Source organism: Colobus angolensis, unplaced genomic scaffold, assembly GCF_000951035.1.
Source record: "Colobus angolensis palliatus isolate OR3802 unplaced genomic scaffold, Cang.pa_1.0 Scaffold500, whole genome shotgun sequence".
Taxonomy (NCBI): Eukaryota; Metazoa; Chordata; class Mammalia; order Primates; family Cercopithecidae; genus Colobus; species Colobus angolensis.
The window spans coordinates 1-14,771 of record NW_012118489.1 but is presented as its reverse complement, the minus strand read 5'-3'; the positions used below and the strand labels follow the sequence as shown (position 1 = coordinate 14,771).

The following is a 14,771-nucleotide window of genomic DNA, read 5'->3' as shown; positions in this document are numbered from 1 at the left end:
TGCTGCCTGAGGCAGGGGCGTGTACTATGACCATCCAGGAGCACTGGACCCGGAGCATCAGCCCAGGAGCACTCACCCTGTGTCAATGTAGCAGTAAAGGACGCGCAGAGCCAGAGAGCCAGCGTCGGAATCCAGATCACCAGCATTTCCCGGGGAACGGGCCCCTGGCTGCCCGTCTTCCCCCGTCAAGAGGGACCAAGAAATGAAAGCCTCCCAGGAACAGATCAGCTATAAAAAGGACCTCAGAGAACTTTGCCTTGAAGAAGGGCAGTGCCTGTCCCAGGGTAGAGGTGAGGTGATGCTGTTGGGTGGGTGGCGCGTGGTGACCACAGGGAGTTGGACAAAGGGCAGCCTGTCCACCCTCCTCCCTTATAAGTCCTGGAGCAGTGACCGCCCTGAGCCGGGGACCCTCTCTTTCAGCGGAAGTCAGAGCCACTGTGGGTGGGGCAGCGAAGGAGGGAGGGACAGAAGCTAGAGGTGTGAGCACACCACGGGTGCCAAGAGGTGGGGGCCAAGAAGCGCTGGAGGGCGGGTGACCATGGAGGGAGAAGTTCAGAACCGTGGAAGGGGCAGCCGGCAACAGGCCAGAGCAAGTGAAGGACCCTCCACTCCCACCCCCGAGAAGCCCCTCTCTCTTCCAGCCATCCCTCCCCATCCCCCGCCTCGACATGGTCCTTTCCAAATGTCCAGGGCTTTCCCTGGGGTCCCCAGCTTCCAGCCCTTCTCCTGGGCGGGGTGCCCACTCACACCTGAGACTTTATGGTCCTGGTCTCCACCCCTGGCCAGACACAGAGGTGACGAAAGGCCATGGCCCGTCCCTGTCCCGGGCAAACTTCACAGGGGCCTCTCCCAAGCCCGCACCCAAAGACCCAAGGGGACATGTTATTTCTGAACACCCTCGACTCCTCAGGCAGGCCTGACTGCCCGCAACAGCAGGAACAGAAGTGCCCTGTGCCAACAGACAGGCTCTGCTGTGTGAGTTTGCTATCAGGGTTTGGGGGCCTTGTGGGGGATCAAGATCTTTGGGGAGGTCCAGCTTTACCCATCCTTGTAAAGGGTGGCTGGACCAGGCAGCCCTAGCCCCTGGACCACCCAACTCCCTGACCCAGCACCAGTGGTTTAATTGCTCCCTAAGGTCCCAGTGTCAAGGTCAGGGCAGTGGTGAGGGTGGGGAGAGCACAGACCAGAAAGCCCAAGGGGCTCCTGCCCCGAGTCACTCGCCAACAAAATGGGTTCCCCCTAACCTCTGTGTTTTCTATGAGGAATGTCATGGCCTCCAAGGGCTGCCCACAGACCCCCTCCTTCCTCCCTGGAAGACACAGGTGCTCCCAGGATCCTCCTACAGCACCGCCTCTGGAAATCCCTGTTCTCCAATCAGGTGGAGACCACTGCGGGGTGAAAGGGAGACAGACAGAGAGCAGCTTCTTTTACAATAAACTCTATATTGTGTTCACATGGAGACCTGGAGATGTGCCGACTTCCGGTCCCTGAAGCCGATCTTCACGGCCAAGGAGATTGAGGATTTCAAGACTCAGAGTTACCGCAGGAATCGAGGTGACACTAGCCAGAGAGGGGGGAGGAGGGGAAAAGGAGGGGATGGGTTTAAAAGGGAGTGGTGAGGTGACAGGGGAGGGAGATTGAAGGGAATGAGGAGGAGGGGGACTGAGAGGACTGCCTTTCCTTGGGACTGGGGAATTCATGCCCTGAACCACCCATGGGGCTCCAAGGGTGAGGGAAAGGGGTGGAGAATGGAGAATCGGGTAGGGGGGTGATGGGGGGAAACAGCAGTCGGGGTATTTAGGGCTGGGGGAGAGGGGGCAGAACCGATGAATGGACAGGCTCGGAAGGGGAGAAGATACAAGGAATGAGAGCAAGAGAAACAGGGAATTGGGCAATGGGGTGAGGGGGAATCAGCAGCTGGGGTATTTAGGGCAGGGGGAGTGGGGGGCAGAACCGACTAATGGACGGGCTCAGAAGGGGAGAAGATACAAGGAATGAGAGAGCAAGAGAAACGGGGAATTGGGCAACGGGGTGATGGGGGGAACAGCAGCTGGGGTATCCTAAGACACAGAGGCTATCTATACCTTGCTAGGGACCGGGATGTGAGCAGAGGAGGGAGGATTTAGGGCTGGGGGACTGGGGACAGGATAGATGAAGGAACGGAGTCAGAAGGAGAGGACATCTAAGGAATGAGAGCAAGAGACACAGCAGGGAGTTAGATCAGGAGATGGGATGGGCTGCAGGCTGCCTCCAGATTCAAAGTAATAAACAGGCAGTAGGGAATTGAGAGAAAATAGGAACCAGGGCGGGAGACCAGGTGAAGGACATGAGGATTGGAGGATCCGAGAGAGGCAATGGCAACATGAGGGCTGAGACCGGAGGGCAGAGGAGGACCGAGAATTGACCAAGTCCATGTGATTTACACAACAATGGTGTGAGATATCACACAGGAATGTTGTACCCATTTTGCAGGTGAGGAAACTGAGACTCGTTACTGACTTGCCCAAGGTTCCGCAGTGGAAGAGCCTGCACGTGAACTGCGCCTCCTGGTGGGTTTCAGCCAAGTTGGAAAGAGAAGGATGGGATTTGGGGGAACAGTCTCATTTTGCCCAAGAACAGCAGGAGCCTGAGCTGCCCCCATTCTGGGGCCACCACTTGAAATGGACGCAGTGCAGAGCCTTGTGTCCCGGGCAGGGCAGAGGGGATGGTGACGGGGCCCGCAGGGCTCACACTGAGGACGAGGTCATCTCAGGTCTCTTGATGTGCACCTGTCACAGAGTCACAGTGAGGGAAGGGAATGCGGAACCACCGGTTTGGGCTGACAGGGAGGTCACTGCTGATCCGAACCCAGCCCCGTCCTTGCCCTCTGGGGGGTCGCCGAGGGAATCTGAAATGGAGGCTGGGAGAGTTCCTTGGGGTCCCCCTCTTTAGCCCCTCACCTTCATAGTGGTGTCCACCTTCTCCAAGGCCACATGGAAATTTTTATCCTTGTCTAGAGAGAGACAGAGAAGAGGGGAGAAAGAGAAGGGGAGAGGGAGGGGACGGAAGAGAGAGGGACGGAGTAAATGCGAGGAAGGCAGGAAGGGCGTCTGTCCTGGCAGTGGTGCCCAGGAAAGCCCCTGCCTGCTTCCCCAGGAGTTGGGACTCACCTGTTCCGTCGTCCTCGAAACCCCAGTTGGAAAAAGTGCCCACGATTTCCTCATCCCAGGTCTCGAACCATTTCCTATCCTGGTCCCAAGACCTAGGTGGGGCCGCCGCGGTCAGACATAGCGGGCCCGCCTGGGGTCCCTTGGCCGCCCTCAACCCCCGGCCCCGCCCTCTGAGCGCTCACCGGTCTAGGCGCTGGCCGCCCCACCATCCAGAGCGAACCGCCCAGAAGCCCAGAGCCAGCAGCAGCAGCACCACCAGCGCGGCGCCTGCCGTCAGGCCCCCGACCAGCGCCCTCCAGTGGATCGCCACCTCGCAGCGCGGGCCAGAGAACCAGTGCGTGTCCGTAGAGTAGCAGCTGCGGGAGATCAGACCCTCTTCACCTCCCGGCTCGGGGTCCACGCGTGCACCTGGGCCCCACGGGGGCGGGCGAGGGGACGGGGTCCCAGCCTAGGGCAGCGGGGAGTTCCCCCCTATGGCAAGCGGGGGGCTCCACCCTAGACAAGGGGCCGGGAATCCACCCTAGAACAAGGGGGCGGGGCTCTACCCTAGGTAACGGGGCGGGATTCCACCCTAGATCAAGCGGGCAGGGCTCCACCTGGAAGGAGGAGGCGGGGTTCAACCCTAGAACGAGGGGGCGGGGCCCCACCCTAGAATGAGTGGTCCCAGAACGAGGGGACTGGACTCAGCTCCATTGGGGGGGCGGGGCTCCACCTTAGGGCAAGGGAGCAGAGCTCCAGGGCAAGGCTCCACCGTAGGGCAAGGGGAATGGGCTTGGAGCCGGACTCTGGGGACAAGGCTCCACCGTAGGGCCTGGGAGCGGAGCCGGGGCGGAGCATGGGGCGGGGCTCATCTTAGAGTGCGAGGGGGGGGCTCGGCTGATGCTAATGGTGAGCGGTGCCTTACCGACAGGCGGGACCGCTCCTCTCCAGAACGCACTGGCCCTGGTGACAGTCGATGGCGTTGTCCACGCCCGACGTGCATTTGGTGACACAGCGGAGCCGGGTGGCCTCCACCAAGGGGAAATAGAACTCCTCATAGCCCGTGGGAGCGGCGCGGCGGCAGATGGCTGAGGGGATTGGGAAGAGGTTTGCACAGAGACAAGGACCTCATCCATTCTATTCAGGGACCTGATAATGGTGCCTCTGAAAATGCGGGAGGAGGATTCCATTTCCGAGGTGGGATGCCATGGGGTAGACCCTGGGATTCGATGAGGGGAGTCCAGCACCACCACCCTCACCCTCTCCTCGTGGCCCCTGCTGTCCTCAGGTGGAAGCCACTAATCAGCGCCAGGAAGGGCCACCCTGGGCCATATCACTTGCCTCCCCCACAAAGGTCTCTCCTTGCCCCCGGCTTCAATGGGCAAATGTCCCTGGTGGCTGGGATCATAGCCACGGGAGAGCGACCACTCAACACTTTACCCCACCCTCACCTTCCGGAGTCAGCTCTGGCCTGCTGTTGTTGTTCACCTTGATGGAGTCAGGCTTAAAACACATGGCTGCGGGAACACAGGCACAGATGGAATGGGAGGGAGAGGTCAAGGGGTTAAGGTCAAGGGGTTAAGGTCAAGGGGTGAGGACCAGGAAGCAGGACAGGCACAGGGAGGGCGGTGAGGGCTGTCTCTGTCTGGGGGACTGTGGAGGGGCCACAAGGGAAGACTCCTGTTCCCTCCCTCATCTCCCCTGAATAATCCGAGGTCTTCAGCCATCCGGGAAATGCTGAGCATGACCATCAGGGGTTGTCTTCCCCAGTACCCAGGTCCTGGGAAGACCCTCCCTAGCCCCACCCTTGATGACGTTTTGTGTGGACTCATTTCCCTTCTCCCAACTTGCCAGAGGTACCATAGGGTTGGCACCTGAGTCCAGAGGGCCCCTGGCCCAGCTGGAGTGGGCTGGGGTGGTGGCTCAGGCCCTGGCCCCTCCCTCCAGCCGGGGCTCACTCTGAGAGTCCTGGCAGCTGTCCACATCCTGGCTGGCATTCTGCAGCGCCTCCTTCAGCGTCGTCTTTGCCTGCTCGTACTGGTTCTCCAGCTGGGGGCTGAAGGGCAGCTCCAGCAAGACCAGGTAGTCCACCACGATGCTGCCATTCCTGAGAGGTCCACGGCCTTAGAGAGTGCCCCAGCCAGGGGCACATGGGTCCTTGCAGGAGCACTCCAGAAGCAACCCAAAGTGCACCAGAAGTGGGAAAGGGGGCAGAGGTCCTGAGTCGGGATGCCACATGCATCCTTTTTAGAAGGGGCTGCCAGCATTCCTGACTTGGTCCGCCTGGGAAGGCAGGACAAGGAATAATTGACATAATTGACTTCCTCTCTCTGTGTGTGTTTTATAGAGGCAAAGTCTGGCTCTCTCACCCAGGTTAGAGTGCAGTGGTATAATTACAGCTCATTGCAGCCTCCAACTCCTGGGCTAAAGTGATCCTTACTCCTCAGCCTCCCAAGTATCCAGGACTACAGTTGTGCACTACCACACCAGGCTAATCATTTCACTATTATTACTATTACTAATTTTATTATTGTAGAGATGGGTTCTCACTATGTTGCCCAGGCTGGTCTTGAACTGGTTTCAGGTGATCCACCTGCCTAACCCTCCCAAAGTGCTAAGACTGCAAGTGTAAGCCACCACATCTGGCCTGACGTTCTCCTTGTGTTGCATCAAGCCATCACCCACTGGCGCCCCTGGATGCGCTCTCTCTCCCTCTCTCCCTCTCTCTCTTTCTGTCTCTCTAATGCTGACCCACCCAGTAGAGCAGGGGCCAGCCAGAGGGGGATGAAGTCACCCATCCAGGCACCAGCTTCCCACATGTCCCTGCAACTTCTCTCCTTCCAGTGTACTGAAGAAGAGAGGTGCCATCCCTCCTCCAGAGAAATGGCCCCAGAAAACGATCTCAAAAAATACCCCAGGGAGTGATTCCTTATGTAGCCCCTCCACCCCTCTCTTTATAAATTCTGATGATTACAAAAGAAAGGAATGGGTTTTTTCTGTGCACATATATCCCCCACCCAACACCGCCTCCACATCCCCCGATGGGTCTCCTACCTCAGGGACAGGATCTCCACACCCTTGAAGGTGAAGCCCCGCATGCCTGCAAAAATCATCTGCATCTGAAACACCAAGGATCCCTGGGCTTACGTCCGAACCTGCAGACCTGAGGACACCCAGATGCCCAATCCCAGCTCCAGGGGAGCACCCTTCAATTCCCCTCCCCAGCCAGGAGCCATGGCTCACGCCTATAATCCCAGCACTTTGGGAAGACAAGGTGGGGGGATCACAAGGTCAGGAGTTCGAGACCAGTCTGGCCAACATAGTGAAACCCATCTCTACTAAAAATACAAAACATTAGCCAGGTGTGGTGGTGTGCACCTGTAATTCCAGCTATTCAGGAGGCTGAGGCAGGAGAATCATGTGAACCCAGGAGGGGGAGGTTGCAGTGAGCCAAGATCATGCCACTGCACTCCAGCCAGGACAACAGTGTGAGACTCCGTCTCAAAAAAAAAAAAATTCCCCTCTCCTTGCCCTTTACCTGATTCCAGAAGGTCTTGTTGAAATCCCTGTAGGCCTGAGAAGTGTTGTCATTGAGGTCCGGCGAGAACTCCTGATCGACAGACACTTCCATGCTCACCTCAGTCTCCACCACATCTGCACACAGCATGCATATCCCCAGTCACTTCTCCATCTGCTTCTGTCTGAAGCCACCAACACCACCCCCTCCCCAATCCACAGGCTCCTCCTGCTGCTCCTCTCCAAGATCCCTGAGGACTGATGCCCACAGGCAGGAACAGATGTAGGAATTCCAGGGTGCATTGTGCCTCGGAAGGCTGAGGCAGTAGAATCACTTGAACCCAGGAGGCGGAGGTTGTAGTGAGCCAAGATCGCGTCACTGCACTCCAGCCTGGGCCACAGAGTGAGACTCTGTCTCTAGAAAATGAAAAAGAAAGAGAGAGAGAGAGAGAGAGAGAGAGAGAGAGAGAGAAAGGGAGAAAACATTGTGTGAAGATGAGAGAAAGAAGGCGAGAAAGGAAAGAAGGAAGGAAGGAAAGATAAAGAAGAAAGAAAGGAAAGAAAAGAAAGAAAGAGGGAGGGAGGGAAGGAATGAAGGAAGGAAGGAGAAAGAAGAGAGAAAGAGAAAGAAAGAAAGAGAGAAAGAAAGAAAGAGGGAGGGAGGGAGGGAGGGAAGGAAGGAAGGAAAGAAAGAAAAGAGAGAGAGAGAGAGAGAGAAAGAAAGAGGGAGGGAAGGAAGGAAGGAAGGAAGGAAAGAAAAAGAGAAAGAGAAAGAAAGAAAAAGAAAGAAAGAAAAAAAAAGAAAGAAAGAAAAAGGAAGGAAGGAAGGAAAGAGAGAAAGAAAGAAAAGAGAAGAGAGAGACAGAAAGGAAGGAAGGAATGTGTGGAGATGAGGGAAAGCAGGCAGGAAGACAGCGGTCAGCCTGTGGTCCCTCCTGGCTGCCCCCATGGTGGGCGGGGTCCATGTCCGAATCCCCAGAACTGTGATATGGCAAGGGAGGATGAAGGGTGCAGATTGAATTCCATTGCTAATCAGCCTAACATTTTTGTTGTTGAGATAGGGTCTCATTCTGTCACCCAGGCTGGAGTGCAATGGTGGGATCGTAGCTCACTGTAACCTTGATTTCCCAGGCTCAAGTGATCCTCCCACCTCAGCCTCCCAAGTTACTGGGACCACAGGCATGAGCCACCATGCCCAGGTAATTTTTTAAAATTTTTTGTAGAGATAGGGTTCTCCCTCTGTTGTCCAGGATGGTCATGAACTCCTGGCCTCAACCGATCCTTCCTCCTCAGCCTTCCAAACTGCAGGGATTATAAGACAATCAGCTGATTTTTGTTTTCCTTTGAGACAGAGTCTCACTCTCCCTCTGTCATCCAGGCTAGTGCGCAGTGGCTAAAGCTCAGCTCACTGCAACATCCTCATCCTGGATTCAAGCGATTCTCCTGCCTCAGCCTCCTGAGTAGTGAGGATTACAGGCACCTGCCACCATGCCCAACTAATTTTTGTATTTATAATAGAGACAGTTTCACCATGTTGGCCAGGCTGGTCTCGAACTCCTGACCTCAGGTGATCCTCCCGCCTTGGCCTCCCAAAGTGCTAGGATTACAGGTGTGAGCCACCGTACCAGGCCTAATCAGCTGATCTTGAGAAAATTAACATAGACTATTTGGGGAGGAGGCAAAGTCATCACAAGAGTCCTTAACAGTGGAAGAAGCAATAGAGGAGGCCAGAGTTCATCAGAGGGAGATGAGGCTATGGGAGAAAGACACAGAGAGATGCAGCCTTGCTGGTTTGGAAGATTGAGCCAGGGGCCCTGGCATATGCAATGTGGGAGGCTCCGGAAGCTGCAAAGGGCAAAAAAATGTATTCTTCCCTGGAACCTCTGGAAGGCAACATAGCCCTGGTGATGCCTTGATTTCAGCCCAGTGACACCCACATCAGGCTTCTAATCTACAGAATTCTAACATGATAATGTGGTGTTGTTTCAGCAGCCAGGTTTGTGTTTGTTGGTAGGGTGGCAGTTGGAAACTGATACAGATCCAAGCAGCCCAAGTCAGGAGATGGTCCCAGGAGGGAGTGTGGTCCCAGCCACCTCCTAAGGGTGAGGACGGAGAGGAGCATGACACGGGGCAGTGGAGGGAATGGGAGAGATGGCAGGGAGGGAAGGACTGGGCAAAACGCCATGGGTGCCTCCAGGCCCCACAGAGGGGTAAGTCTGGGGAGAGTCAGTGACACCCTCTGGGAGGAAGTGCAGAAGGCATAGCTCTGGCGACTCACCTAGATCCACCTGTTCCACAGCAAACTCACAAAGGGAACCATAGAAGGTGCTGGGGCACTGGCACTTGAGGCCATCCCACTGACCCCCGTTGTTGCAGCTGGTCTGGAACTGACAGCGGTCCCCAGAGAACCCTGGACGGCAAGCACACTGGCCCTGTTCCCAGGTGCCACCATTGTCACAGGTGCCTGGAAAACACAGGAAGAAAGGGAAGTTCAGGATAAAGCCTGATCTCGGTGACATAGAAATTTTGCAGGGAAGGAAGGAGGGGAACAGAGAGGCAGGAGGTCTAACCTGCAGTGGTGGTCAGCGTTGACTGTGTGGTCATCTGAGAAGTGGTGGGAGTTGTCCTGCGCGACGTAAGGGTGGTAGGAGTCTGGGTAGTGGCCACTGGTGTCTCTGAAGTCCTGGTGGTGGATGGGGAGGAGTGTGCTGACTTGCTTGAAGTCCTCAGGTTGGTCGGAAGGCTACTGCTTGGTTTCGTGGTGAGTGGGACGGTAGAGACACCAGGAAGATGTGGGGGGATCACAGAGCTGGTGCTCAGCCAGGTCTCACTGGTGGGCATTTCAGTACTTGTGAAAACCGTGTTTGTGGGTACAGTCCCAGTGCCAGTGGAACTGGAAGCATTCGTTGTGATGCTGGACTCACTTTCTGGTATCATGGAAGAAGTGTCCATATATGTAGCAAGGGTAGTTTGCATACCGATGGAGCTAGGACAGGTGACCATTTCGGTAGTAAAGGGAAACACTGCTAATGGGGTAGTGGGAGGAGAAGTAGCTTCAGTGCTGGAATCTATTTCAACACACGGATCAGTGGGAGAGGCAGGGACTATGGTAATTGTTATAGTTTCTGGACAGGGTGTGGTGAAGGGAAGGGAAATATAGGAAAACGGGGTTATTTCAGTGAGAGCTGTGGTCAGAGAGGAGCTGGTTGGAGAAGTGCTGGTAGTTGCAGAGGAAGAGAGAGTAGGAAAGGCTGTGATAGAAGAGGAGCCCACATTTTCTGTACTGAAAGTGTATGCTGAAGAAGGAATAGAATGAGTGGTGGTAGAGAACAATGGAGTCATGCTGGTGGACGACGGAGAAGGGGACATGATGATAGTGGGTGTTGAGGACCAGATGATGGTACTAAAAGAAGTCAAGATTGCGTTTGTAGATGTACTTCCCCTAGTGAAAGATTCTGTAGTGAACTCGCTTGTAGATGTGAGTGAAGTTTGCAATGAGGGAGTAGAAGCACTTGTTTGAAGGGTGGAGGAATGTGTGCTAGGAATGGGAATCTGTGATGTTGACATGATTGTGCTCAAGGCTGTTGATGGAGTAAGAGTGTGAAGAGTGGATGTGGAGGAATCTATACTTCCAAAGGTGACAGTAGTAGGTACAGGAGATGTTTGGGTCCCGGTGGCAGACGTCAGTACAAGAGGGGTCTGAGTTGGGGTTTCAGGTGTAACAACAATACTTGTACTAAAGGAAGTGATTGGGATGTTCTCAGTACTTCTGAGGGTCGTTCTCACAGTGGACATGGTGGGAGAGGTTGTGCCCACAAGGGATGATGTTTCTGTACTTTGGATGGAGGGAGAAGATGAAATGATATGTGTTGGGGTTGATGAGCTACCGATATCAGTGGGTATAGAGGGAAGGTCTGTGGTTGTAGTCAACGAAGTGCTGGTTCCCACAGATGAGGGGGTGAGAGTTCGTACGGTTGTGGTCGGGATGTCTGTACTCAGAGAAGCTGGGGTTACAGGTGTGGAAATCACCCCAGTCTCTGAGGTAGTAAAATGTGAGGTGATGGCAGTTGTGGATGTGCTGACTGTGGAGTAGCTGGCTGAAGAAGTGAAGCTGGGAGTACTGTGTGAGGTGGTCTCAGTGGTGAGGATCGAAGAAGTGAAGCTGGGTGTACTGTGTGAGGTAGTCTCAGTGGTGATTATTGAAGAAGTGAAGCTCGGAGTACTGTGTGAGGGGGTCTCAGTGGTCGTGATTGGAGAAGTGAAGCTGGGAGTACTGTGTGAGGCAGTCTTGGTGGTTGTGATTGAAGAAGTGAAGCTAGGAGTACTATGTGAGGTGGTCTTGGTGTTCATGGTTACCAAGTTTGTTGTAGGAACTGTGGCTGTTACTGTGGTTGGAAGAGACAAAGAGGTGGGTCGGAGAGAGGTCACAGTGGACAATGTACCGGTCATACTGGTGGAATAGGTGGTTCTGATCGTAGAATCTGTGAGAGCACTAGTAAGAGAAGTAGGGTAGGTGGTCTCAGATGCAGGTGTAGAACTGGTGTCATAATTGGATAATGTGGTCACCAAGGAAGACAGAGGGGTGGTGTTTGTGGTACCAGTGGTGATCACTTCTGTACTGGGGACAGGCATAGAAGATGAAACTCTACTGGTGAATGATGGTAACGTATTAGTGGCTGTGGGCAGAGGGTTGGCAGTTGTCATAGATGTCACTGTGTATGTGGAGGTGATTGAAGAAGTGATGGGGGGAGTAGAACTCACTGCTGTTTTGAAAGATTCTGTGGAAATGTGAAGGGTAGGAGTCAGTGTGATGGTCTCAGGGGATGTGACTGCTGAACTGGTGAATGTAGTCTGACCTGTGCGTGTAGTTGCTACAGTGGATGAAGGTGTTTCCATTGTTGTAAATGTTGTGAATGAGGTGTTGGTTGTGGGTGATGGGATGGATCCAGCTGTTGTGTGGTGTGTGCTGGTGATGGATAGAGGTGAGGAGATACTCTCGGTGTGAGTGGTCCCTGCACTGCTGGCAGACATGGAAGAGGAAAATGAATATGTTGCTGGGAAGGTCGTCAGGAGGGAACTTGTTGGAGTGCTGTCAGTACTTGTGAGAGTTGGTCTCTCGCTGGGAGTGGTGGCAGAGGTCATGCTGACAAGGGGTGAGGTTTCTGTATTCTGGATGCTGGGGGAAGATGAAATGACACTTGTGGACATTGCTGAGGAACTGAAAACAGTGAATGTTGATGTGAGGTCTGTTCCTGTAGTCGGGAAACCAGTAGAGCCCACAGAAGAAGGGGTGATAGTTGTTGGTGTTGTCGAAGGGATGTCTGTAGTCAGAGAAGATGGGGTCATGGTTATGGAAGTCACTATGGTACCTGAGGTAGGGGAAGCTGAGGAGATGGCAGTTGTGGTTGTACTGCTTGTGGAGTAGATGGTTGAAGAACTGAAGCTGGAGACACTGTGGGAGGTGATCTCAGGGGTGGTGGTTACCAAGGTTTGGGTAGGAGTCATGGCAGTTTCTACAGTTAGGAGAGAGGCAGAGGTGGGTAGGAGAGAAGTCTCAGAGAACAACGTACCGGTCATAATTGTGGGGTAGCTGATGTCGGTCATGGAATCTGTGGCTGTGCTAGTGGGAGAAGTAGAGGAGATGGTCTCAGATGTAGGTCTAGACCTGGTGATGGCAGTGGGGAGTGTGGTCACCAAGGTGGATAGAGGGGTGGTGCTGGTGTTATGACTGGTGATTGTTTCTGTGATGAGGACAGGTGTAGAATATAAAATGCTACTGGTGAGTGATGATAAAATATTACCGGCTGTGGGCCAGGAAGTAGTTATTGTCATAGAAGTCACTGTATTGGTGGGAGTGACTGAAGAAGTGATGGGACGAGGAGAAGTCAAAGCTGTTGTGAGAGATTCTGTGGACTTGTGAGTTGTAGGAGTCACTGTGGTGGTCTCAGGGAATGTGGCTGTAGAGCTGGGAAAGGTGGTCTGGCCTGTGCCTGTAGTTGTTACAGTGGTTGAAGGTGGTTCCATCGTTGTGGATATGGTGAGTGAGGTGGCGGCAGCGGGTGACAGAGTGGATACAGCTGTTGTGTGGAGTGTACTGGTGCTGGCTGGAGGTGAGGAAATAGTCTCTACATGAGTGGTCCCGGCACTGCTGGCAGACATGGAAGAGGAAAATGAATATGTACTTGGGAAGGTCGTCAGGAGGGAACTTGTCGGAGTGCCGTCAGTACTTGTGAGAGTTGGTCTCTCGCTGGGAGTGGTGACAGAGGTCATGTGGACAAGGGATGAGGTTTCTGTATTCTGAATGCTGGGGGAAGATGGAATGACACTTGTGGACATTGTTGAGGGACTGGAAACAGTGAATGTTGATGTGAGGTCTGTTCCTGTAGTCGGGAAGCCAGTAGAGCCCACAGAAGGGTGGGTGATAGTTGTTGGTGTTGTCGAAGGGATGTCTGTAGTCAGAGAAGATGGGGTCATGGTTGTGGAAGTCACTATGGTATCTGAGGTAGGGGAAGCTGAGGAGATGGCAGTTGTGGATGTGCTGACTGTGGAGTAAATGGCTGAAGAAGTGAAGCTGCGGGTACTGTGGGAGGTGGTATCGGGGGTGGTGGTGGGGAAAGTAGCCAACGAGGTGGATAGAGGGGTGTTGTTGGTGTTACGACTGGTGATCATTTCTCTGCTTGTGACAGGTGGAGGAGATAAAATGCTACTGGTGAGTGATGATAACATATTAGTGGCTGTGGGCCAAGAGGTCGTAGTTGTCATAGAAGTCACTGTATTGATGGGAATGATTGAAGAACTGACGGGAGAAGTAGAAGTCAAGGCTGTTGTTAGAGATTCTGTGGAAATGTCAATTGTAGCAGTCAGTGTAGTGGTCTCAGGGAATGTGGCTGTAGAGCTGGGGAAGGTGGTCTGACCTGTGCCTGTAGTTGCTGCAGTGGTTGAAGGTGGTTCCTTCATTGTGGATGTGGTGAATGAGGTGGTGGTAGTGGGTGATGGGGTGGATTCAGCTGTCGTGTGGAGTGCACTGGTGACGGCTGGAGGTGAGGAGATACTCTCTGTGTGAGTGGTCTGAGCACTGCGGGCAGGCATGGAAGACAAAAATGAATATGTCCCTGGGAAGGTTGTCAAGAGGGACCTTGTCGGAGTGCTGTGTGTACTGGCAAAAGTTGGCCTCCCACTGGGAGTGGTGGCAGAGGTCATGCTGACAAAGTATGAGGTTTCTGTATTCTGGACAGTGGGAGATGAGGGAACGACAGTTGTTGGCCCTGCAGACATGCTGGAGACTGTGTACACTGAGGTGAGGTCTGTCATCATAGGTAATGAACTAGTGACGCCCACAGATGAGGGAGTGATGGTTGTTGGTTGTGAGGTAGGGATACCTGTACTCAGAGTAGATGGGATCATGGATGTAGAAGTCATCATGGTACCCAAGGCTGTGGGAACTGAGGTGATGGCCGTTGTGTATCTGCTGGCTGTGGAGTAGATGCTTGAAGAAGTGAAGCTGGAGGTACTATGTGAGGTGGTCTTGGTGGTGGTGGTGGTTACCACGTTTGTGGTAGGACTTTTGGCTGTTTCTGCGGTTGAGACCAAGGGAGAAGTGGGTGGAATAGAGGTGGCAGTGGATGATGTCTCTGTCATAGTGGTGGGATAGGTGATTTCAGTCGTGGAGTTTGTACCAGGGCCACTCGGAGAATTAGGATAGGTGGTCTCAGATGTAGTCATAGATGAGATATTTGTAGTGGGGAGTGTGGTCACCAAGATAGATGGAGGAATTGTGTTTGTGGTGCCACTGGTGATTGCTTCTGTGCTTGGGACAGGTGTAGAAGACAGAGTCATACTGGTCAGTGACGTAAAATGATTTGTGGTTGTGAGAGGAGAGGTTGTAGTTGTCACAGAAGTCACTGTATTTGTGGAAGTGACTGATGAAGTAATGGGAGGAGAAGTCACAGCTGTTGTGAGAGATTCTATGGACTTGTCAGTTGTAGGAGTGAGTGTGGTGGTCTCAGGGAATGTGGTTGTAGAGCCGCGGAAGGTGGTCTGACCTGTGCGTGTAGTTGCTACAGTGGTTGAAGGTGGTTCCATAATTGTGGAAGTTGTGAGTGAGGTGGTGGTAGTGGGTGACAGGGT

The 14,771-nt window shown here is 53.8% G+C and overlaps 1 protein-coding gene across 1 annotated transcript; it reads right to left on the bottom strand.

The window, feature by feature from the left end:
- Positions 1 to 2,156: 2,156 nt before the first annotated feature.
- Positions 2,157 to 14,593, bottom strand: LOC105524682 (the record flags this gene model as incomplete). Its single annotated transcript, XM_011960043.1, has 18 exons — positions 2,157 to 2,768; positions 2,940 to 2,992; positions 3,150 to 3,241; positions 4,054 to 4,216; positions 4,580 to 4,645; positions 5,087 to 5,235; positions 6,183 to 6,247; positions 6,667 to 6,782; positions 8,923 to 9,108; positions 11,001 to 11,125; positions 11,501 to 11,593; positions 11,744 to 12,110; positions 12,215 to 12,309; positions 12,446 to 12,557; positions 12,648 to 12,748; positions 12,872 to 13,186; positions 14,024 to 14,116; positions 14,483 to 14,593. Coding segments are annotated over 18 exons (2,344 nt in total), but the record flags the coding sequence as incomplete, so codon positions are not given.
- Between the last annotated feature and the right edge of the window lie 178 nt (positions 14,594 to 14,771).